Here is a 26,521-nt window from a genome sequence, read left to right as displayed (position 1 = left end):
CAGTTTTTTTCTGATGCCTAAGTTAATTTTTTGCATGCAAAGTTAGAAAAAATGGTGGCCCTAAAATTAAACTGAATGAATGAGAAGCATACACCTTGATTTGGGAATTGGAATCTTCTCAAAGCAGTTAAATTCTTTTAAATAGTTAATAAGAAATTTTAGAGACTGTCCCAGCTAAAAAAGCAGCTTCCGAAGCTAATAAATGCCACCCCTTTATTCCTCCTGTCCAAGACTCTTACACCAAAGTCTGTCTTTCAAATGCAAATACTTGGTCTCCAAGAACTCGTCTGGATGGACCATTTCTTTTTTTTTTTTAAGATTTTATTTATTTATTTATCTTTAGATGGGAAGGAGAGGGAGAGAAACATCAATGTATGGTTGCCTTTTGTGCGTCCCCTGCTGGGAGTTGGCCTGCAGGGAACTGGACTACAACCCAGGCATGTGCCCTGACTGGGAATCGAACCGCGATCCTCTGGTTTGCAGGCCCGTGCTCAATCCACTGAGCTACACCAGCCAGGGCCTGGATGGACCATTTCTTAAAATCCAATTTTTTGGGATAAATCAAAAGGGCTGGGGAAAATACCTTAGCCATATCTGATCAAATCAATTTCAGCTATTCCTTTCTAAATTAGTCATTTTTTAAAATGGATCCTCTTTTTCAAAAAAGTTTTATTTTTTTAGAGAAACATCAATGTGTGGTTGCCTTTCACATACCCCGAACTGTGGACCTGGCCCGCAGTCCAGACATGTGCCCTGACTGGGAATTGAACTGGTGACCCTTTGGTTCAAAGGCTGGATGGAGCTCAATCCACTGAGCCACACCAGCTAGGGCTAAATTAGTGGATTTTGATTAAAGTTATGGGGTATATAGTTACTTTTGAAATGCTAAGATACTGATTGCTAGACAAGTCTTGGGTCCTGTTGCAAAGAGGCTATGGACTGGATTTGAAGCTGTTAATGAGTGTCTTGTTAATAAATGTCTTTTTTAGGGGTGTGTAAGTAAAGCTTACTTACTTTGAAAGTAAGCTTATTCACCAATAAAGGAACCTGTTTCTATAGGTTTTGTGTTCATAAAAGTCAACCTAAGGAATACTGTTTATTTTTGGTTATAATTGGAAATAGTTTCTAAAAGTTAAGAATTAAAATTACGTTGGAAAGACACTGAATGGTTTTGATAATAGAAGGCATACAATGGAAACATTCTTCAGAGAAAAGAAAGTGAGTTCTAAAGATACTTCTGACTGGATAAGGTTTGTAAAAATGTGAAAGCTGTAAGAGTATTATAGAAGGTTGTGTAGTTCTAGGAGTTTGTGAAAATTTTAAGTTTGTAACATTAAGCTAAAACCTTAAGCAGCTAAAGTTGCTCTTGCCTTCTCTACAAAAATTAGTAATGCAGATCACATGTGTGGTCTCGATGTAATACATGTTCATCTGTATATCATGTGTAGTAATGCAGATCACATGTATGGTCTTGGTGTAATACATGTTCATCTGTGTATCANTGTAAAAATGTGAAAGCTGTAAGAGTATTATAGAAGGTTGTGTAGTTCTAGGAGTTTGTGAAAATTTTAAGTTTGTAACATTAAGCTAAAACCTTAAGCAGCTAAAGTTGCTCTTGCCTTCTCTACAAAAATTAGTAATGCAGATCACATGTGTGGTCTCGATGTAATACATGTTCATCTGTGTATCATGTGTAGTGCTTCCCCCCACCCCCGTGCCCCTGCATGGCATTTTAGGGTATGATATTTTATTGGCCCAAAGAAATTATGGTAAATACTTCTGTAAATAAAGCAGGATCTTATGGTCTGGACAAAATATTTAATATTAAAATCCAGTGTAAGTTTGATTAGTGTGTGTTAGAGTTTTATCATAAAATATGTATTTGTTTTACCTGGAATTACAAAAAGGTTTATGTTATGGTATTTTGGTTAAGTATACTTGACAAACCTTCCCAAAGTTTAAATTTTAGAGAACTTTTTAGTCAAGAAATAACTTTGAGTCATTCCTATGGGCCCTAAAATACTTCAAGAATTTATTCACTTCTTATAAAGCTTTGTGAGATGCTTGAAGTTACTTGGGAAGCTTTGCCAAAATAACACTAACTGTGTTCTAATTATACACCTCTCTGCTTTCACTCGTGAGGATTACGGATTTCCCTGACAGTACTGCCCCAGGCATTAGGGGACTTAAGTCCCACTTATTGTTTTAGATACTAAAAGCTAATTTAAATAATGTTAAATTTCTTAAAAATCCCATTCTAATCCAATATGTGAAGAATGCAATTTATGGTCCAGGAAATCACCAGACTCCTAAGATGGACTGCTAATTGACCTGGAACGCCTCAAAGGAATCATCATCTTTTCCTCTTTCTGAAACAATAAAACAGCTTAGAGAATTCCTCAGTTTTAACTGGATGTTGTCACAGGTGGATTCCAATTCTTATTAATGGCCCAGCCCCTATATGTCTTCTTAAAATCAAACTGACCGGGCCACCTTTTTGTTTTGGGGAATGGTTTATAGGAAACTCCTTAATATGTTGATTTAATTCAGTTTACAGATGCATCTTTGAAAGTGTTGCAAAATTATTAGATAGAAATTATTATTAGAAATTAACACAAGTGGCAATTATCAAAATTTCAAGGCTTTCTGTAGCTACCATCATGAAAGCAAAAGGAAATTTAGCCAATGCTGCAGCTAGACAGACAGCATTAAACAGCCAAATTACACAAACCTGAGAATGCTCCTTACTAATTAAAACAAAAAAAGAAAAAACACCTCTTTTATAGTTTCAATGGATAACTCCAAAAGGCAGAAAGAAGAAAACGAAAACTAAAGAAAACTTTGTTCCAGACAAACAGATCTGGCTTGAACCCCCAATCAGAACTGAATCTTGCCTATAGAAGCTTAATTACCTATACTATACTTTTAACATGTATGAGCTAAAATTAGCACCCTTGATTTCATAGAATTAGTAATATTACCGAAAACGTATAGGTCATAAAGTATACAACAAATGTCCTGTCTATAGGTGCCAAAAATTATTCCATGGGTCCCAAGAACATTTCCCACTTCCTTTTAGATCCATTTTTAGATATAGTAATTGGATTTTATCCAAATGCCACCATCCAAGAATGAAAAAATTGTATTAGTTATGATTTTGTATGGGTTGAGGCATTCCCTTACAGAACAATACCTTTAAGGGGAGGTAAATTTTTTTTTTTTTTAAAGACTCAATTCCCAATTAGGGAATTCCCTCTAAGTTGGTGACTGAGGAACAAACAATAGAACCCATTCAGAATATTTGGCCTATCCTATAGCATTTTCATTGTGCCTGTCTCCCCCAAGTCTCTGGATTGGTAAAACATACAAATACAATAAAAACACAACTAGATAAATATGCAGACTTCTAATCTCCCTTGGCCAGGAGCTCTTCTCACAGTACTCAACCTGAAATCTGTGATAAACCTTTCTCCTTATGAAAATAGTTAGTAGTCACCCTATAAATCTAGATAAAGGAACATATAAACCAGCTTTACTAAAAGGAGATATTCTACATGTATTAAGGGCTCATTAACCATCTTATAAGGACTATAAATTAGTCATTTCTCAACACACTCCTGGGAGACGAAGACTTCAAAAACCACAACTTACAAAAGATTTGTCTGTTAGAAAAAAAAAAAAACATTAAAGACTATCCAACACTGTTGGAGGGGGCCTCATCAGGAAAGGGTATCTGCCTCTGACCCTCGTCTCCACCTACAGTGGAGATCAAAGGCTTCCTAGGACTGAAAAGCCAGACCCCAGTGATGACTATCCCAAAACACCAACAAAGCCTATGTACTTACAAATTGATGTTACACTGTTTCTTTGTCTTTCACTGTCTTCAAATATTGATAATTGTACTTGTTTGTTCCTTAGATTTTTATCAAACCTCACATATACAGCCCAACTGTTATTTGTTAAAGGTATATAAAATAACTTTTATATTATCCATACTACTCTTGTAAGGTTTTGGATTTAGAAGAAATGCTATTGAAAAACAGATGTGTATTTGTTTTAATTTTATTAGTCTATATTACAGTTGTCCCAAATTTTTGCCCTTTGACCCCTCTACGCAGCCCACACACACCCCCTCAGATAATCCCCAGTTGTCCACATCCATGAATCTTGCATATATGGTTCTTTAGCTTCTCTATTCCCTGTGCTGTACTTTTTATTCCCATGACTATTCTATACTACCAGTTTGTATATTTGTACTTTGTACTTTTTTCTAAATCCCTTCACCTTTTTCACCCATCCCCGTAACCCCCTTCCCATCTGGCAACCACTGCAACAGTCTCTGTATCTGTGATTCTTTCTGTTCTGCTTAAAAAAATGTTATTTATTTTTAGAGAAGGGATAGGAGGAAGAGAGGGAGAAAAACATCAACGTACAAGAGACACATGAAAAGGTTGCCTCTCGCATGTCCCCAGCCAAGGACCTGGTTCACAACCCAGGTATGTGCTCTGGCCAGGAATTGAACCAGTGAGCCTGTTTGCTGGCTGGCACTCAGTCCATTGAATCACACCAGCTAGGGCTCTGTTCTGCTTCTTTACGTTGTTTTTTAGATTCAATTGTCAATAGATTTGTATTAATTGCCATTTCACTGTTTTTCTTCTTAAAGAAGACCCTTTAACATTTCATAATACAGGTTTGGTGATAATGAACTCCCGTAGCTTTTCCTTATCTGTGAAGCTGTTTATATGCCCTTTGATTCTAAATGATAGCTTTTCTGGGTAGGGCAATCTTGGCTGTAGGACTGTTTTTCATGACTTTGAATAATTCTTGCCAATCCCTCCCAGCCTACAGTTTCTTTTGAGAAATCAGCTGACAGTCTTATGGGGGTTCCCTTGTAGATAACTGCTTTTAAAATTCTTCCTCTCGTATTTAATCTTTGGCGTTTTGATTATGTGTCGTGGAGTGGCCTCTTTGGGTCCATCTTCTTTGGGACTGTCTGTGCTTCCTGGACTTGTGTCCCTATTTCCTTCACCAAGTTAGGGAATTTTTCTTTCATTATTTTTTTCAAATAGGTTTCCAGTTTTTTTGCTTTTTCTTCTCTTTACAGCATCCTTATGATGCAACTTTTGAAGTCTTCCCAGAGGCTCCTTATACTATCCTCACTTTTGGGGGGGTGGGTGTGGTGGATTTTTTTCCCCTACTGTTCTAAATTGGTTGTTTTTGCCTCTGTATGTTCCAAATTGCTGATTTGATTCTTCGCTTCCTCCATTCTACTGCTGATTCCGTGTAATTGTGCTTTACTTCAATTGGTGCATCCTTCATTTCTGACTGCATCTTTTTTATGCCACTGAGGTCCTCACTAAGTTCCTTAAGCATCCTTATAACACATGTTTTGAACTCTGCATCTAGTAGATTGCTTCTCTCCATTTAGTTTAGTTTTTTTTCTGGAGTTTTGTTCTGTTCCATTTGGGCCATGTATGTCTCTTCATTTTGGTAGCCTCCCTGTGTGATTTTAGGTATTAAGTGGAGCTACTGTTTCCCAGGTGTGATATAGTAGGTGTCCAGTGATCCAGCCACCCCTAGTACCCAAGCTGGGTACTCAAGATGTGCACACTGTGTGGGCTGTGTACAGCCTTGTGTTGTATGAAGTTGAACCTTGATTGCTGTTGGCACATCCACGGTCATCTACCACCTGCGCTCAGTGGTCACACAGCATGAGCTACAAAGCAATCCACAGATGGCTGCTACTTGTGCTGGGCTTAGAGGTTCCTAGTAGAGGCTGAGTTGTTAACCACAGCCACCTGCTTCTAGTGCCAGGCCTGGGGCAACTTAGTGAGAGGTATCGGGTTCACAGAGGCTAAATGCTACTTGTTTGAGATAATTTAGGAAAATCTGAAGCATGAACCAAGACAAGCCATTTGTATGAAAAAGCCACAAAACAGCTTAGGTGGGTCTGAAAGTAGGGTGGGGCAGGGCCTCAGGGAAATCACCAGGTTGGGGTGAGCAGTGTGACCCAGGTTGATGGAGTCTCAGATATGGCACCCTCTTGCTGGCTCTGTGGTGGCAGAGCTCAGGAAAAGAACAATGGTCTCTGTCAGCACATCTGTCTGGGAGAAAGCCACCTGTCACTCACCATGACACCAGACAATTCAATCCCACCCCACGTTTCTGATGCCTTTCAAGCTGCTGCCCCAGGGCTGGAGGGGTCAGAGGGAGTGAATCTGAGCATGTCTGTGCGCAGGCCCTTTAAGAACAACTGCCTGGGAGTCCAGCATTTTCTGTCTTCGAGAGCCTCAATCCCTGCTGGTTTTTACAGCCAGAAGTCACTGGACGTATCTTCCTGGCACTATAACCTTGGCCTTGGCAGCCTGTTGTGGGGCTGGGACCCCTGGCTCCAGAAACAGCCCTCTGGATTTTTAGCTGCCATATGTGGGTATTGGACCAGACCCTCCTACAAGTCTCAATGTGGTTTCTTCAATTCTGTAGTTGTAGGACTTCCATTTGGTTCCGTTTATGAGGGTTTTGAATGATTGTTGTTTCTACAGCTTAGTTGTAATTTTGGTGTGGCTGTGTGAGGAGGTGACCTGTGTTTTTACCTATGCCACCATCTTGATCGGAAGTCTGATGCACATATTTATAAAGGTTAAAAAAAAAAGTTTGTCCTAAATATGCCTACCCCATAGCCCAACAAATTCTACTGTTACTTCAAATGAGAGCTGAAATGAAAATGTAAAAAGAACAAAACCTGGAGGAAAAAAAGAGCTGAAATGACAATAAAAACATGGCTATCTATAACTGGTGCTGAGGCACAGAAAAATTTACTTACAAAATTGTTCTTGTTAACCTGGACTCAGAGATTTTTAAGTGGTAATTATAACTTACACCATTGTGTTCTTACAGCCTTGGCTCTAACTTAAGGTTACAGCTTCCAATTATACAACTATTGGAAATCAAATTAATAATTGCACCTGAGTGCTTCCATTGGGAAGTAAATGGTCTATAATAAATAAAAACCCATCTCATGTCAGATTATGAAAACTGACAAGGTGTATGGTGTACCCTTAACCTGTGAGTAAATGGTACACTAGATACAAAATATTAAAAAAATTAGACAGGCAACAAAATCTGAATTGTGATAACTCAGGTTAGAAATGATCCAGAGTTTTTCTTAATAAAGGCCCATAAGACCTGAAGACCTGACTGCCTCCCATTTACCTGCCTTTCACTTTGGAAAAAATCTGGCCAAGACTTCCATCCAAGGTTACAGTCTTGCCCCCTCTCAATGATAGATCACTCAACAAGACGAACACCGACACTGGAACTTCGTAGGAATATGCCTTCCTAGCAAAATGGACCCTGTTGGCCAACCAAAAGGTTGGATATCAGTGCCTGCTTTGGATTGATTTACGAGGAAAAGGAGATGGGCGGGGGGGAGCCATACACTAAACCTGACAAAGCTGAGGGGAGGCCTGCTTGGTGGCCTCTCAAATCAGACACTTAAACTAACCACATAGAAAAGTTTTAAACCTAACTAAAAGCAGTTCATGGCAAGAAGTCATGTCCTGGGCTGGAATTTTTGCCTAACAAAGGTTAGTCTCTACCTTAACTAAGCCTATCTGTTCTGTTTTTGCATCTGTAACAACATACTTTTCAAATGTCATATTTCCCTTTTCCAGACCCCTCAAAGCACCAGGGGGAAACCAAAAATCCCTTCCTTGTTACTGTTATCATGCTAATTGCTGGCTATTACCTATCCTGTACCCACTTGTGTAAGAGTGTCTATCATTGTACTTTTTATCCAATCCCAGCTTTCCCCACTTTGCTTACTCCTGCCCCCCTAATCTATTGCCCATGGATTTCATGTTAACTCAGTTACCTGGCCTCTTTTGATTGTAATGTATAAACTAAGGTGCAAAATTACCATTCTCTGTAGCATTATTTCAACTTGTTGAGTTTTTGCTTCCCAGCAGTTGCTGTCAGTTTAGCTCAAATAAACTGACCAAAAATTCTTATAGGTTTAAATGTTTCTTACACTAACAATTTCATCTCTATTTTACAAGAAAAAAATACTAATGTAAGAATATAAAGGAATAATACTAAAGAATAAACCCAATGAATATATTTTACTATTAATGGATTAGAAAATAATTACTCTGTTAAGTATCTTTTACTGGACACAAATATACAGTTTTATTTTTATACCATTAGTATTTGATTCATCTTTCCAATTATTTGAAAACAGAATATATTGATATCTGGATCTTTCATATAATACAGACATTTAGTGCAATATTATAAGGATGATAAAGATTCTAGAATTGAAAGAGACCATTGGGTAGTTGCTTAATTTCCCCATGAGTAGAACTTGATAAAAACACATCCAATATTAAGTTGTTCATATACCCAGGCAATTCATGAAAAGAAATTACCATTTTATACAATATATATACATATCATGGATTTGTTAACTGAAAGTATAGGTATATATTAAAAAACATATATTAAACATATAACTAAAAGACAATAGTAAAAGATCCAGAAAGTACTACCCAAGAAAGTACTACTTAGCAGACTGTACCATTGCTCTTCTCTAAGGCTTGCATTGTGTCAGGGTCCAAGGCAATGCTAACAAGCAATTCCATGTAACTCTTAAAGGTTTCCTTCATTGCTCTTGTGTTCAAAAAACGAGTGACAAAGGGAGCTGGAGGATCAAATTCTGGGAGGGAGAAAAGATGAAATATTAAATATTCCTTCCTCACAAATTTAGAGCATATTTCTCTCTAACAAGACCATATAAGCAGATGAAAGGCTGTAGATAAAATTTCTCAAATTACAATTCTCCCACTCTGCCCTAAAATCACCCAGGTGAAAAACTCAAACATGGTTTTCCACATCTCGATCACTGTAGAGCTTTTAAAGCAAAATAAAATGAAGGAAAAAAAACCACCCCCCAGGTTGTTAGACTTATTAAATCAGTCTTTTGGTGGGGAGGTTGTTGCAATGAAACTTAAATGTACTTTACAGAAGGTTCCTAGGTGACTCTGAATTGGAAACATCAGCCTCACTGGACCCTGTTTGTCCGCCCCAGCCCAACACGGACATCAGTGCTGTGTCGTGCTACTCTAGAATGATGGTTTCTCTGTATTTAAGTAGTAAAGAAACTGTAAGACATCCAGCTAATGAGTTAATAGATATCTCTTCTTTTCACTTCCACACTTATATCACTATATAGACTAGGGCCCTGGCTGGTGTGGCTCTCTGGATTGAGCACCAGCCTATGAACCAGAGGTTCACCAGTTTGATTCCCGATCAGGGCACATGCCTGGGTTGCGGGCCAGGTCCCCGGTGGGGGGCAAACAGTAAGCAACTGCACATCGATGTTTCTCTAACTCTCTTCCACTCTCTCTACAAATAGGTAAATAAAACTTTAAAAGAGAAAATTCTAGACTAGGGCCAAGACTATCTAAAAAATTTTTAATGTAAACATAGCCTTTGCTTAGAGAAAATTTCTCTAAAATTCAATGGCAAGAACTGCAAGATTAGAAGTATCTCAATTTTGTTTTTCCCATTCCAATGTATAACCATTATCACAGATTTTAACCACAGTTCTTAAAGTATGGTCCAATGAATCCTTGAGGCCTTCCCAAAGACCCTTTCAGGGATCTCTTGATGTCAAAACTGTTTCATAATATTAAGATGCTATATATCTTTTTTACTCTGCTGACATTTGGAAATGTGGGGTAACACTGCTGGTGCCTTACTTAGCGTGCATTAAGGGACTGACACCAAAACTGTCTAGCAGCCATATATTTGCCATGATTTTGTCATCTCACTGCCATGAATTTGAAGAGGAAAAAAAAGCCAGTGTCATGTACTAGTCCATAATAAAGCAGTAAAGATTAATTGTACTATATCTCTCCTCTTTGAATTAAGAGGTATATATAAAGCATTTCTGCTATGAAATATGATGGTAATGTCCAAGAAGAACACCCATGCAATTGTTTGAGCCACAAAATAAACTAGACACTTACCCCCTGCCCCAATGGGACACCATTTTTTATCTGAAAGAATGACTGACAGATACAACAGGCCTATTCAGACTTAGGTACTTAGCAAACATTTTCTTAAAAATTAATGAAATTAATCTGTTACTTCAAAGAAAACAATGGTATTTGTTGCAAATAATAATATTTGAAATTTAGAGTGAAAATTAGAATTCTGGAAAACATACCTACCACTGTGAGCTTGGCAATGTCCCAATACTTAAAGACTTCATCAGTGAAAACAGTGACAGTATTAATAAATGTTAGTTTTGGTACTATGAACATGTATGAGCTAAAACCATAAAACCTTATAAGAAAATGTAGTAGTAAATCTTTATGATCTTGGATTTGGCAGTGAATTTTAAATATGACACAGAAAGCATGAGCAGTAGAAAAAAATATATTTGGCTTCATTAGAATTTCAAAATCTCGTACATTAAAGGACATTATCATAAGTGAAATGTCAGCCTACAAAATGGAACAAAATATTTTAAAATCATATATAATTATACCTTGGTACTCATCAGCTTCAGACCTCATCAAATCCTGTATTCAGCACATTTTGAGAAGAAAAAAATGTTTCAGCACTTGGCACTTGCTTGGGACTCGTTACACTTACTGCGTCTTGTATGAGTCATGACATTGCCCCACAGAAAAAAATGCTTTGTCATAAATGCATCACTTGTCACAAGTTCCAGAACAAATTAACGATGAGTACTGAGGTACCCCACTATCTAATATGGGTTAAATATCTAGAATACACAAAAACCCTCCTAAAACTCAAGAAAAGGAGAAATGACCCAATTAAAAAATGGGCAAAGGATTTCAATAGACATTTTTGCAACAATAAGCAAGTACATGAAAAAGATGCTCAAAGACATTAGTGGTTAGGGAAATACAGATCAAAATCACAATGAGATACTATCAATAACAATTGTTAGTAAGGATGTGAAGAAATAGGAACCACTATGTACTGCTGGTAGGAATATAAAATGGTGCAACCATATAGAAAATAGTTTGGTGGTTCCTCAAAAAGCTAAACATACAATTATCATATAACTCAGCAATTCCACTCATAGGTATATACCCCAGAGAATTGAAAAGAAGAACACAAACAGATGTCTGTATGCCAATGTTTGATGCAACATTATTTATAATAGCCAAAAGGTAGAAACAATCCAAATGTCTATCAACAGATAACAGAATGAACATACAGTGGATACACTTACAATGTAATAGTATACAGCCATAAAAAGGAATAAAGTTCTTATACATGCTATAACCTGGATGAACCTTGAAAACATGCTAACTGAAATGAGCCAGATACACTTACATGAGACATGTAGAACAGGGGCTTAATAGTTACAAAGTTTCTGTCTGGAATGAAGAAAAGTTTTGGAAACAGCTGTGGTAGTTGCATAATAATGTGAATATAATTAATGCCACTGAATTGTACACTTTAAAATGGTTAACACAGCAAATTTTGTTATACAACTTTTTTAAATGGCCCTGCATAAGTGTCAACCACTTGGTTGGAGCGTCACTCCACACACCAAAAGGTTGTGGCTTTGATCCCGTCATGGCACATACCTGGGTTATGTGTTCGATCCCCAGTTGGGGCACCTATGGAAGGCAATTGATCGATGTTTCTCTTTCTCCCCCACCCTCTCTCTATAACAATCAATAAATATATCCTTGGGTGAGGATTTTTAAAAAGTGAAAGAAAATGAAATAGAGTATGTATGTCAGTGAGCAAACAAGTATTTTCACATAACCAATGAAATGTTATAAAATCATTTATGGATGAAAGACATATTCAAAAGGTAGGATAAACCAGGATTTTAATGTAACAAGTAGGAAAAGTTGAAGTTTATCAAGTAAAAAACTTTCCTTGAATAGCAAATAAAAATATCCATAATTATCTGAGAAGGTAATTAAAATACTCTTTTTCCCAACTACATATCTATGTAAGGCTGAGTTTTCTTCACTTGCTTTAACCAAAATATGTAACAAACTGAATACAGAAGCAAGTATGAAAATGCTACTTTTCTAAATACTGTTATCTTAAGAACACAGCTGTTCAAAAAAACATATTAATATCTAATAGGTTTATTTTAACATTTTTAAAATTTCTATTTAATTGATGATATTTGGTAAATATCAATTAATCCACAAAAAGCCAAGTGTTTTGGAATCCTCATTACATATCAAGATTATAAAGAAATTCTGAAACAAATAGTTTGAAAACCATCAGCTTAGAAATTTTTATTTATTATTAATATTTGCTTTTTAAATATAAAGTACTAGAAACCTTTGCCTAACTTTAAGTGACACCTAGTGGTAACTCATCTTACCAATGAAACAGAAATTTTATCATTTAAGAAGGAAAAACAAATTTTATCTTGATTGTCCTTTGGGGAATTTAATGTAAGCTCAAAACCCAAAACCTCTGTATTCTAAACAGGAAGTAGGAATGCTAACTGCAAAAATTATGTATAATGCTTTGCTTATATACTAAAAGCATTGAATTTCATTAGAAATGTTGATAAGCACATTTCTAAAAAACCATTCCTAAGTAGGATTTAAAAACAATACATTTTAAGTCAACTTCTGCACTGAAGTTTTCAAAAAAGTATTTTATTTATTTCAGAGAGGGGAAGTGAGGGAGGGGAAGTGAGAGAAAGAGGGAGAGAAACATCAATGTGCAAGAGAAACACTGATTGGTTGCCTTTCACAGGCTCTCTCTCAACCAGGGGCCTGATCTGCAACCCAGGTAATTGTCAGGAATCAAACTGGTGGCCTTTTGGTTTGCAGGACAACGCCCAACACACTGAGCCAGTCAGGGCTGAAAAAGAATTTTTGTGATGATTCTTTTCCAATTCAAATAATCTCTTAAGATGAGCTCCCAAGCAATGATACTTGTAAACAATGTCAGAAACCATTCTCAATAAACAGCACCCCCAGAACCCGATTCATCATTCAAGTTCTATCAAGATAATAAACTCAATTTCTCAAATGCATCCCCTCCCATCCGTACATCCATCCCTGCTGCCATAACTTAGGTTCAGACTTTCAATTTTTAAGTGAACTACGGTGTCTTGTAATTCAGTTTCAAATTTCTCATGAAGTTTCCTACTTAAATCTCTCCAAAGACTCCTTTGCTTACAGGATCCAAAGGTTTTTAACTCTAGCATGACACACAGTTTTCCACCAACCTTTCGTCTTTTCCTTCCTACCTTAAACTTTATGCTGCAGAGGAGGGATCAGCGAACGTTTTCTATAAACGGCCAGATAGTAAATATTTGAGGCTTTAAGGGTCATACGCTCTCTGTAATAACTACTTAACCCTGCCACTGTAGTTGGAAAACAATTTTATGAGAATATGCAAATGGATCAGTTTTCTAATAAAACTGTATTTATAAAATAGGCTGCAGATTAGATTTGGCTCTCTGGCCACAGTTTGCACCTTTGCTCTAGACTACCGAAACATTTGAAATTTCTTGCGTATATTACACAGTTAAGTACTGATGCATTCTTGTGTTTTACAAGCACCTCAGGTTTTACTTGTAATAAAGTAAAATCTATATCTAGCCTACATAATGTTTTTTGGTGTCCTTGTTTTTAAGAATGTACAATGGTTCTAAGGTAAATAAAGAAAACTGATAACTGTTGATCTATTTCATCCTTTTCACGTTACAAAAGTAAGTAAGGCACAGAGTGGCTGCCTAGCTTAGCCATGGGTAACTAGCTGGCAAGTGGCAGCATGCATTACAGTATGTATTATATACTATATAATACAGTAGTATGCATTTGTAATTGATAAGGATTTCATATATGTGGATGTCTACATTATTGTATATATAGCTTCAGAGTTGCTGTTCCTAGGCTTTACTGTTCTGGCATGAACACAAACTCTGAAGTTTAGAATGAGAAGACTCTTAGTCAGTCATGTGATCTAACCCTCATCCGACCCAAAGAGCTGAGATAACTGGCATTCTAAGGCTAGAACCCATAACATTCTTTCACTTCACTGCATTTTCTACTTCACAAAGCAAACTGTGCTCAGGGAAAGTGAATTTATTTTTATAAAAGTCTAAGCAGAACTTAATAGGTAGCTAAATCCCCTAAAAATAAGTAAGTCCTGAGTTGTCAGCATCACTGCTCATCCCCATTTATGCAGATAATTTAGGTAATCAAGGTATTCACTTCATGGAGAACTCACCCTCATCATCACTACTAGAATGGATTTCAGGAGATGACTCGGATTGGGATGATGAAAATTCTTCTTTCCATTTCTTCCGTTTCTTTGGTGGTGGCTCAGCCTTTACTTTCAGCTGTTTACCTTTGGGTTTTATGGAAGGGGCTTTTGTAGTTGTAGTTTTTGGTGTTGGAGGATCAGAAGTTTTACTGCTATTACTAGGCTTAGCCTGAACAGTTCTGCAATGTTATAAACAGACTTCATTAATACACGGAAATCTTGTTAAATTAAAATAAATCAGACAAAATAAAACAAAGGGGGAGGTGGGGACTGATTGGAAGAAGGTGAGGGGATTAGTCAAAGAACATATATGAATGACCTGTGGACATGGACAATGATGTGGGGATTGATTATGGGAGTGGGGGGTGGGCTGGAGGGCAGCGGGGGAAAAAACTGGGAAAACTGTAATAGCATAAACAAGAACATATATAAAACTTTTTAAAAAAGAAACACTAGAGAAGAAAAGTTTAACTACCCCAACAATACCTCCAAAATAAAGCCCAAGTCCTATATTTCTCCAATGATGATTCCCCCCCAATTCTCTGGAAGTACATTCTTTAACTATTAACATTCACTATTCAGTTATTAAGGGACTACTAATTCAATCACTATTTCACTCTCTCCCTCCCCCGTCCCTTTATGAACTCCTTTTCCCAGGTATGAGGTTGGACAACAGATCGTCAGTGGGCTTTGGGAAGTAACGTGTGATAAAACCCTTGATAGCCACATCTGGCTCTGAGCATCAGAGACTCTCACAGGTGGTGCAGGTTTGATATGGAGACACAACTCCATCTGTCCTGAGTCTCTTAAGAAGATCTGCTGTGAGCTAGTTCTGGAGATCTGAATGGACCAAACTCATTATAAAAATGAGGTGAGTTGTTTCCAATGGGTTAGAATTTTAATTAAACTAGACCTTCACGTACAACAGTGTGGTGACTGCTGGGGGAAGGGGTGTAAAGGGACTAAATGGTAATGGAAAGAAAATACAATAAAGATGAAACAAAATTTAAAACAAACAAACAAGACCTTCTCTGCACTAGATTGAAAATAACTAGTTATATGCCCTTTTCCGTACAGATCACAGGGCATGTGTGCAGGTCAGTAATCTTCCAGATTCATGCTCCAGATGACTCAGAATTACCTTAATATAACAATAAGTCTACTGTATACTTGCTTAGTAATATACAGGTCTTAATCTCAAAATTTACATTACTTTAAACTTGACATCATTAATATTTTCATTTTATATACAATAAAGGTTATCTGACTCTGTCACAAAAAGCTAGACTGAAACCTTTTGTCTCCAAATTCTTTGTTGTTCCCTCACTACTACATTACAGTGACTCCAAAGGACTCAGGAAAAAGAGGGTCCCTGTCCCACTACAAATAGCCATGAACTACATTACAGTGACTCCAAAGGACTCAGGAAAAAGAGGGTCCCTGTCCCACTACAAATAGCCATGAGCTTTACAATTCCTGTCTTATTACTTCAAAAGGAATCTATTATTTCATAGGGCACTGAATTCTTAGACTTGAATAATAAAAAATCAGTCTTTTTAAGTGACGTAATTCTTTGTACAAGACATCACCAACAATAAGCCTTCCAATAATTACTAAACAAATATATTACGTAAGAAAATAAATACCTGATAGTCTGTGAGGGCTTACTTCTTGGCTTTTTGGAACACACTCTGACATACTCCTTTTTGTTTGTGTTTTCAATGAACTTCACATATATCCTTTTGTATTTACTCTTTGCATCTCCAAAATATCCAAGGTACTAAGGAAAAGACCACTTTGAATTACATAATTATACATTCCATACACAGAATATATTACTTTGTCAGCTTGACTGTCTCATAACTATCCTTCAAGTTTTTCAAAATTCAGCTCTTGCCAAGCTAATTTCACCCTCTACAAAAATGGTCCTTAACGGCAGGCCCCATACATAGAAGCAATCTCATTTGGCTAATGATCAGATGCTTACTTAACTCTATGATACTAAACACGTACATGAGCACAAAAGAGTAACTTCTGTAAGTCCTCTGGTAAATCAGGGTATTTGGCAGAATAAGAGTCTCTGAGCCCCTCTAGCTCACCACAAACTAGCACTAATTTCTTTCCTTTATTAGAGAATAAGAAAAGGTTAAGCAACAGTATGAAATGATATAGTTTTAAGTGGCTGGTATTTGTAAATTTAGTTTAAAATCAGTCCATCAGAGAGTACCACACACACGCACCAAGCTTTACTGCACTTCACAGATACTGTGTTTTTTAATGAATTGAAGGCGAGGCCTTCCACCAGCACAAAGATTGCAGTATTGTGATAGTCTAGAACTGAACCTGCAATATCTCTGAGGTGTGCGTGTACTCTGTAATTCAAACTTGATGCTATTTTATATTAGAAATGCTCAATATAAAATGTTTAAACCATTCTATATTTCCTCAGGATAACTGTCAAAAAAATGAAGGCTAATATACACAAGCATTTTGCTTACACTATTTGTAGCAGCAAATTCTCTTTGCCCATCTCGAATTTCAGGAACAAACTTCTGTAATAAAGCTTTTTGTACTTTCCAAATAGCTGGGGGTTCTTTTCCTGTTTTTAAAGCCTCCTGTAATAAGCAGAATTCATCACATTCACAAAAACTAGCAACATATTCTAGATTTACAGAATCTTAAGAGCTGAAAGAAATCATTAAAAACTATGTAGCTCAACCTTTTATCTTTTACCTAGCTGAACTTTTATACTCATTCTTATAAGCTGGCTATTCAATCTCTGCTTAAATTCTCCAAGAAATAGCACACTAACATGCAAAGTAGCCCATTACCCTTTTGTATAGCTTATGGAAAATTTTCTTCTAATGATACTGTCATATATTATTTATGCTAAAATATTAACAGCAGTTAATTATGAATAAAAGTAATACAGATAGTTGAATGTACTGTACTTTTTTTTTTAAATTTATCTTTAGAGGGGAAGGGAAGGAAAGAAATATCAATGTATGGTTGCCTCTCCTGTGTCCCATGCTGGGAACTGGCCTGCAACCCAGGCATGTACCCCGACTGGGAATCGAACCGCGATCCTTTGCTTCGCAGGCCCGCGCCCAATCCACCAAGCCACACCAGCCAGGGCTATACTGTACTTTTTAATGTCATTCCTCACCACCCCATTTAAAAAATAAAACCAAAATCAAGCAAACAGAAACTCAAACACAGGTTTTCTTAAACATAGCTAAAATTTTCTTGTATGAAATTATAGCCCTGGCCACGTAGCTCAGTTGGTTAGAACATATTAAGTAGCCTGATATGCCAACGTTGTGGATACAATCCCCAGTCTGGACACATACGTCAATCATCCAATGAATAGATCAAAAAGTGGAGCCACAAATTGATATTCCTTTCTTAAATCAATATATAAAAATTAGGAAAAAACTGTAACATTCTACTCATGGTTCTCTAATTTGAAATTATAAAAATACACCTAATTATACTTACATTATATTCCTGTTATTTTCTTTAAATTATAAAATTAAGCCCTAGCTGGTGTAGCTCAGTGGATTGAGCACGGGCCTGCAAACCAAACAACTGTAGTTCAATTCCCAGTCAGCGCACATGCCTGGGTTGCAGGCCAATTCCCAGCAGGGGACGCACGAGAGGCAACCATACATTGATATTACTCTCCCTCTCTCCTTCCCTTCCCCTCTACAGATAAATAAATAAAATCTTTTAAAAAATTATAAAATTAGATAAAAATAGCTCTTTTTTCCAAACTTCTAATAATATAAATAGTTGGGAGCCTTGAAAAACAATTAACATTTCAAAACTTCTCTAATCACTAGTACATAAATAACAAACTGACTAATCAGAAATATATTAAACTCAGCTATAAGTTAAAATTATCTTAAGCCATTTTCTTTTGTATAGTATCTGGTATCTAGTAGTGATTTTATTATTTAACAACAGAGTATTTGAAAATATAACTTTTTGCAATTCAAGCTAGATATATGCTATTATAGTCATCATGATGGCTAATAATGTACTCCCACTAAACTATAACCTTTATACTTTATATCACCTTAAAAGTCTCTATGTCTTCTATCTTTAACACAAATTCATCACGTTCTCTGTATTGGCCTTCTCCTCCACTTTCTGTGTTCTCATCATCTGTAAAACCTTCTATGGCAACAGTGTCCTGTCCTTTTGCACGTTGGTTTGAAGGAGGACCATCAAGTTTGATGGGTTTGGGGAGTTCAGTAGAGCTTTTATTTTCTAGGATGTTTACTGCCGATGAAGTTGCACCCACAGTGGCGGAGGAAGTAGTAGCAGTGCCAGTAGCATTGGCACTTGGGCTAGTAGTTGCCACCTGTATGGCTTCTGAAACTAGATCAAGCAGAAGCAAAAAAATAACACAAATGATTAGACATTTACTTGTTTTGAATAAAACCCTAACAGTTTAAAAAGAAACAATTATTTTGAAACAATCAAAACTGCAGTAAAAAATTAAAGAGTGGTTGTTAATTCAGTAAAGTGGTGAGAATCACAGACTGAGCTACACCGACCTACAATGACTCTTAAGTCTACTTAAGTAGTGCAAAGATATTTTTTAGAAATAGACACACAAACTAAGTAAGGGTCATCTGACCAGAGCTGTGAAAAATTCCTAGAAGAAAAGCAGACTGGATGTGGAAAAGGAAAAAAAACACCCCTAAAATATTTTGTATCAGCACTAGAAGCTACAGAAATAAAAAAGATTAATATAATAATATGAAAAACTGTATCCTAAAAAAAAAAGAAAGAAAAACTGTATCCTAAACAACTTAGATGAAACAGACAAATTTTCTAGAAAGACAAAACTAATGAAATGGACTCAAGAAGAAATAGAACATCTGAATAGATCAGCAATTTTCATCCAGTGTGCAGCAAGAATTTTTAAAACATGTGATACCTGACTCTTCAGTCCGAGGTACTTTTGCCTTAGATTGTCAAATAAAATGACAACAGCCAACACAACAATAGCCATCCAATGTGAATCAAAATTATACCCATTTTTTGTCAGATGAGCAAAAAATACATTTTTTGTTGTACTGCAGATTTTTATTAATTCGTTTATGTGTGCCATGAGAAGAAAAAGGTTGAAAATCACTAAAATATACCAATAAATTTAAAAACATCCCACAAAAATAAGCACAGGCCAAACTGGATTCACAGATGGATTCTCCCAACAGTTTAATAAGACTACCAATGGATCAGAAACTCCGAAAACTAGGAGGGAATGCCTCCAAACATATTCTATGAGACTAGTATTATTACAATAGCTAAAGCACAGAAAAACATTGTGAAAGAACTGTAGACCAATATTCCTTAGGAATATAAACAAAATTATTCAACAACATATGAAAAAATCCACCAACATGTAAAAAGAATTATATATCGTTACCCCAATGGGTTTTATCCTTACAATGCATGCTTAGGAATCATCTCAGTGGGCACAGAAACAGCATTTGGTAAAATTCAGTATCATGAATAAACACTTTCATGATAAAAACACTCAGCAATGTAAAAATAGAAGGAAACTTCTTCAACCTGATAAAGGACATCTGTCCACAAAAAGCCCATCTATAGTTAACATCACAGTTAATGGTAAAAAAAAACAAACCACTAGATGTTGTTTTTCTGTGCTTCTCAAATATTGCATGTTTACAAATGGAAAGTTTGTGGCAATCCTGAGTCAAGGAAATCTATCAGCACCATTTTACCAATGGCATTTTCTCTTTATGTCTGTATCTAGTACTTCTCCCAAAATTTCTCCTTTTCTCTCATGTCTAAAGCTAAGATAGGCTGAAAGCTAGGCCTCTATGCCAAGTAGTTGTGAATGCAAAGAAAAGTTCTTGAAGGAAAAAAAAGTGCTACTCCAGTAAGCAAACCAATGATGGTAAAGCAAAACAGCCTTATTGCTGATAGGAAGACAATTGTAGTGGTTTAGGTAGAAAATCATACTAGCCACAACATTCCCTAAGCTAAAACCCTACCCCAGAGCTAGACTTGAACTCTCTTCCTTCAATTCTGTAAAGGCCAAGAGATGTGAGGAAGCTGCGGAAGTTTGAAACTACCAGAGATTGGTTCATGATGTTTAAAGAAACAAGCCTTTTGTAACAAACTTCTATTACAAAAGTGCAAGGTGAAGCAGCAAGTTATCTGGAAGAGAGAGCTAAGATAATTAGTGAAGATAGCTACACTAAACAATAGATTTTCAGTGTAGATGAAAACAGCCATCTACTGGAAGAAGATGCCATCTAGGACACATCTGGAGAGGAAAAGTTAATGCCCGTCTTCGAATTTTCAAAGGACAGGCTGATCCCTCTGTGTTAAAGGCCAGTGCACCTAGTAACTCTAAGTTAAAGCCAATGCGTGTTTAGCTTTCTGAAAATCCCACAGCCCTTAAGAATTATGCTATTCTGCCTGTGCTCTATAAATAGAATAAAGGCTGGATGACAGCACATCTGTTTACAACATGGTTTACTGAATATTTTAAGCCCAGTATTGAGATATACAGCTCAAAAAATTTTTTTCTCCTTCCCTTCCCCTCTAAAAATAAACAAAATCTTACATAAATATATATATATGAACATTCATGATTTGTGGGAAGAGGTCAAGATATCTACATTAACTGGAGTTTGGAAAAGTTGATTTCAGCCTTCATGGATGACTTTCAGTGGTTAAGTCTTCACTGGAAGAAGTAATTGCATATATGGTACAAATATCAAGAGAATTAGAATTAGAAGTGGAGTCTGAATATGTGACTAAATTGCTGCATCTTTAACAATGAGGAGCTGCTTCTTTCAGATGAGATTATGGAACAAACAATAAAAGATTTAGATTACATAAACTTACTTGATAAGGCAATGGCAGGGTTTGAGCAGACTGACTCCAATTTTAAAAGAAGTTCTAATGTGGACAAAATGCTGTCAAACAGCTATGGCTGATATGGGTTAGTGGACTGAGTGCCAACCTACAAACCACAGGGTTGCTGGTTCAATTCCCAGTCGGGTACATGTCTGGGTTATGGGCCAGGTTCCCAGTTGGGGGGCATGAAAAACACTGATGTTTCTCTCCGTTTTCCTCCCTCCCTCTCTCTCTAAAAAAATAAATAAAACTTTAAAATGTTATCAAACAGCATCACATGATAACATAGAAATTATTAGTAAGTCAATTAATGCAGCATTTTTAGCAGTTAGTGCATTTTAAGGTATATAGTTTTTTAAATATAATGCTACTATATACTTAATACACTACAGTATAGTATAAATACAATTTTATATGCGCTGGGAAACAAAAATATTTCATGGGACTTGCTCTATTGTGAATTCCACTTTACTTTGGTAGTCTGGGACTGGACCAGCAATCTNGACTGACTCCAATTTTAAAAGAAGTTCTAATGTGGACAAAATGCTGTCAAACAGCTATGGCTGATATGGGTTAGTGGACTGAGTGCCAACCTACAAACCACAGGGTTGCTGGTTCAATTCCCAGTCGGGTACATGTCTGGGTTATGGGCCAGGTTCCCAGTTGGGGGGCATGAAAAACACTGATGTTTCTCTCCATTTTCCTCCCTCCCTCTCTCTCTAAAAAAATAAATAAAACTTTAAAATGTTATCAAACAGCATCACATGATAACATAGAAATTATTTGTAAGTCAATTAATGCAGCATTTTTAGCAGTTAGTGCATTTTAAGGTACATAGTTTTTTAAATATAATGCTACTATATACTTAATACACTACAGTATAGTATAAATACAATTTTATATGCAATGGGAAACAAAAATATTTCATGGGACTTGCTCTATTGTGAATTCCGCTTTACTTTGGTAGTCTGGGACTGGACCAGCAATCTGAGGGATGACTGTGTATACAGATGACATGATCTTCCATATATAAATCCTTAGGATTCCACTGAAAAACCATTAGAATTAGTAAGTTCAGCAATTTAGCAGGGTACAAGATCAATATATAAATATCGATTGTGTTTCTATATACTTGCAATAAACCATCCTAAAATGAATTTAGGAACACGATTCCATTTATAATAACATCAAAAAGAAGAAAACATTTAGAAATAAAAGACAAAAGAAGTGCAAAGTTTACCCTCTGAAAAAACTATAAACACTACTGAAAGAATTGTAAGTCTAAATAAGCAGGAAAATATCCCATGTTGATAGATCAAAAGACAACATTGTATGGATGGCAAGTCTCCAAAATCAGCTATGAAATCAAGAGTAGGTAAAGCTTGGAATGAAACAAGACTGACCATATGTTGATGATTACTGAAATACAGTGATGCATGATATCAATCTTTGTACTTTTGTGTTTGAAAACTTCCATAATTAAAAGTTCAGCAAGTATTTTTTAAAATGAGTAATTTCCAAATTAGTAAAGGGAAAAATGTATTTAAATGTAAGTTTTAAACAAGCCAAAATAAAAGCACAGTGTTTAGGGATGCATACACAGGTGGTAAAATTACCAAAGAAAAGCAAAGAAGTGATCACCATCCAATTCAGACAGTAGTTAATTCTAGAAGACATGGGTTGGGTTTTACTGAACACTCAATTTATTTTTGTGCTTTTTTGCTTTCTAATGAGTAGCACTTAACATAAATTTCTGTCTTTGCCCCACATTCTTGGCATATCCCATTGGTTTTAAAATATAACACTCTGTTTTGAGTGGTTTGTCACTTCAGTTGTGGTTTCCTTTTTAAGCTATGACTTGTTTAGAAGTTGTAACAAGTTATTTAGAAGTTTTTAAATAAAAACATGTCTTTATTTCTTTATACCTTTATTTTTCCTTTCTGATATTCTTTAATAAAATTACTGCATTATGGTCATGGAGTAGAGCTTAAATAATGTCTGCATTTTCAAATTTATGGAAAAAATTTTTTAAGCTAGAGAAATTTTTATTCATGTTTTCCATATATGTGTTGTAGTTCCACATATGAATTTTATTTCATAAAAAAATGTTCTGAGCCCTGGCTGGTGTAGCTCAGTGGATTGAGCACTGGCCTGTAAACCACAGGATCATCAGTTCGACTCCCAGTTAGGGCACATGCCTCGTTGCAGGCCAGGTCCCTAGTAGGGGACTTGAGAGAGGCAACCACACATGGATGTTTCCCTTTCTGTCTCCTTCCTCTCCCCTTTCTAAAAATAAAATAAATAAAATATTTTTAAAAGATCTGAAATACATAAAACAGATATAAGAAAATAGACAAAAGATGCTAATAACAATAAAATTAGTAGGACAATATTAAAAACAGAAGTGGGAAATTAAATGGGGAAAAGATTTTATTATAAAAGAAAATTAACTTCAGATTATATATTTTCGAAACATATCAAGTAAACAGTATCAGATAATGAAACATAGTTGGAAACTTTAACACACCTTTTTCAGGAATCAACAGATCAAGCAATCTAAAAACAAATAAGGATAGGGAGGATTTTAAAAAACGTTTTTATTAAAAATTTCAAACAAACACAAAAGTAGAGAATACAACCCTGAAGTACCATACCCAGTGTTAACCACAAACACTTTGCTGTACTTCTTTTATCTATCCATCCAACACCCCTTTTATATTTGCCAGGATACTTTAAAGCAAATTCTAAACCTGTCATTTACTTTCAACATATACACGTATGTGTTGCAACCTGGCAGGTTCATTCTAGATTTGGGCAGACAGAAGAAAATGCAGAGCTGTGGGGAGGTTTGACATGTCTTTATTCACAGATGGGCAAGCCACACACACTGTAAACTGCAAGTCTCTAGTGAGAAGCTCCTACTTGCTTAAGTACTCTAGGCAAATAAAGCCAGCCTCAAGCCAATCATATAATGTAGTAAGATTCTGTGCATGGTAAGCCCACTTCATGATATGGGAACTGTTTATTGGACCTAGTCTCAAGGCCAGGAAAATACTACTTATCAGGCTCATTCAAGATTATGGGAAAACTGCTTCCCTTAGTTACCCAGGCACCTGAGTGTCCCTGGGAGCCAGACTGCCTCCATTTACCCCACAACATACATTTCCTTATATAACCTAATCTTTACTACATTAAACAAAAAGTAAAAAGATATAAAGGTAAACAATATTACAAAATAAAACCTCTTATCACTTGGAATTTATAAAAATTGACCTTTTACCTAACTGCTAATAAAATTTCCATCCATTTAAAAATGCAGACATTATTTAAGCCTTCCCTTGACAATACAACTGGGCCACAAATTAGTAATAAAAGTACACCAAAAAATCAACAAACACCAAAACCTACTAAGAAACAGGCAGAAAAACCTTCACTCTTAGTAACTTTTGGATTAAAAAGGAAATGAAAACTGTAATGACAAATCATTTAGAAAGGACAGTGAGAGCATTACACAAACTGAAGCCAGAGGGGTAAAGACACAGTATGGTACAAAAAGAATACTCACACTTTAATGCCATTAGTTAGAAAACAAGTAAATAAAAATTACCTAAGTAATAAACTCAAGAAGCCAAAGACGGAATATTGAATTGAACCCAGGGAAGACAGGAAAACGAATTGATAAAAGCAGAAATTAAGAAAAATCAAGTAAAAATAGTAACAAGAACAAGAAAAAGAAAGGACATCGGTTCCTTGAAAAGAATCATCAAATAGGCAAACTTTTCACAGACTGATCAGCAAAAAGACTCAAATAAACATTTAGAGTAAGAAAGATCACAACTACAGAAACAGAGGGTGCAAAAACTTACAAGGGAATAAGTATAATTTCATAACTAACTTTAACTGAAAGAGATAATTTTACTAGAAAATATATCTTTCTTAAATTGACCCAAGATAGATCATGCCAGGAAAACCACTGCAAACTCTCTGATATATTCTTAGAAAGTTTAACCAAATCCCTACAATATGAGATAAGCATTTCCAATTTCAAAGATCAGAATATTCTGCCCTGACTAGTGTCGCTCAGTGGACTCAGTGCTGGCCTGCAAACCAAGAGGTCACAGGTACCGTTCCCAGTCAGGGCACACGCCTGGGTTGTGGGCCAGGTCCTCAGTACGAGGTTCACAAGAGGCAACCACACATTGATGTTTCTCTCCCTTTTTTTCTCCCTCCCTCCGCCTCTCTAAAAATAAATAAAGAAAATCTTAAAAAATCAGAATATTCCTGAATACAAACAAGAATAAGATTAAAATAAACAAACCTAGCAGTACCTACTCTCTTTTGTGAATCTATGTGAAAAAATCCCAGATAAAAAACTTTAAATCTTGCAATGGGTTAAAACAACTCATCATGACCAAACAGAGTAGGCAGAATTTTTTTTAAGGTTGAGCATTAGGAAGCCAGCAAAAGAAAAAGCATGACAAAATTTAGCCTCCATTCATTATTAAAAAACTGTCAGCAAACTAAGATACATAAGGCACTTCTTTCACGTACAGTTAACATAATACTTAATGGTGAGATTGATTTCTCTCCCTCAAAGATCAAGAACATGATCAGGATGTCCAGACTCACCATTCTCATTAAACATTGTACAGGAAATCCTAGCTTGTATATTAAGATAGGAATGAAAAAAGCATGAGATTGGAAAAGGAGACAAAACTGTATCTTCAAATGACATCATTTCCTACATAAAAAAATCCTATGGAATCTAAAAGAAAAAATTCTAGAATAAATGAGTTGTGCAGATTTGCAGGATTTAAAAATCGACATATAAAAATCAACATTTTTATAATCTACCAATAAATAATTGGAATTTAAATAATTGGAAAACTTTTAAAAAGTAAAATTTATAATAAATAGCACCCCCAAAGTATTTCAGGAGATACCCAACAAAGTATTGCAGGATCTATATGCCAAAAACTACAAAAAAGACTAGTGAAAAAAATTAAAGATGTGTATAAATTGTTAAGACTCAATATATTGGGTTTTTTTTTTAAAGATTTTATTTACTTATTTTTAGAGAGAGAAGGAAAGGAAAAAGAGAGGGAGAGAAACATGGATGTGACGTGAAACATCCATCAACTGCCTCTCTAATGCCCACAAGTGGGAACTGGCTCGCAACCCAGGCATGTGCCCTGACCAGGAGTTAAATGGGGGTGGGGTAGGGGAATTGAACAGGCCACCTTTCAGTTTGTGGGCAACATTCAATATATTGTCAACAGTTCCGTTTTCTTCAAATTGCTATAGATTCAAAGAAATC

At 36.0% G+C, this 26,521-nt stretch overlaps 1 protein-coding gene across 3 annotated transcripts in view; it reads right to left on the bottom strand.

Annotated features, from left to right (window-relative positions):
* QSER1 (glutamine and serine rich 1) overlaps positions 1 to 26,521 on the bottom strand; it is a 67,914-nt gene that overhangs the window by 14,418 nt on the left and 26,975 nt on the right. For all 3 annotated transcript variants that reach the window (XM_037040460.1, XM_037040462.1, XM_037040461.1), the window contains 5 exons: positions 18,377 to 18,681; positions 16,797 to 16,913; positions 15,945 to 16,078; positions 14,263 to 14,477; positions 8,576 to 8,713 (listed from right to left, as the gene is read on the bottom strand). In XM_037040460.1, the coding sequence (XP_036896355.1) occupies positions 8,576 to 8,713; positions 14,263 to 14,477; positions 15,945 to 16,078; positions 16,797 to 16,913; positions 18,377 to 18,681 (909 nt within the window). The remainder of the gene's footprint in view (positions 1 to 8,575; positions 8,714 to 14,262; positions 14,478 to 15,944; positions 16,079 to 16,796; positions 16,914 to 18,376; positions 18,682 to 26,521) is intronic.

This window comes from Sturnira hondurensis, unplaced genomic scaffold (assembly GCF_014824575.4).
Source record: "Sturnira hondurensis isolate 20B ecotype Veracruz unplaced genomic scaffold, ASM1482457v3 Scaffold0002638, whole genome shotgun sequence".
Lineage (NCBI taxonomy): Eukaryota > Metazoa > Chordata > Mammalia > Chiroptera > Phyllostomidae > Sturnira > Sturnira hondurensis.
This window is presented reverse-complemented; position numbering and strand designations above follow the sequence as displayed.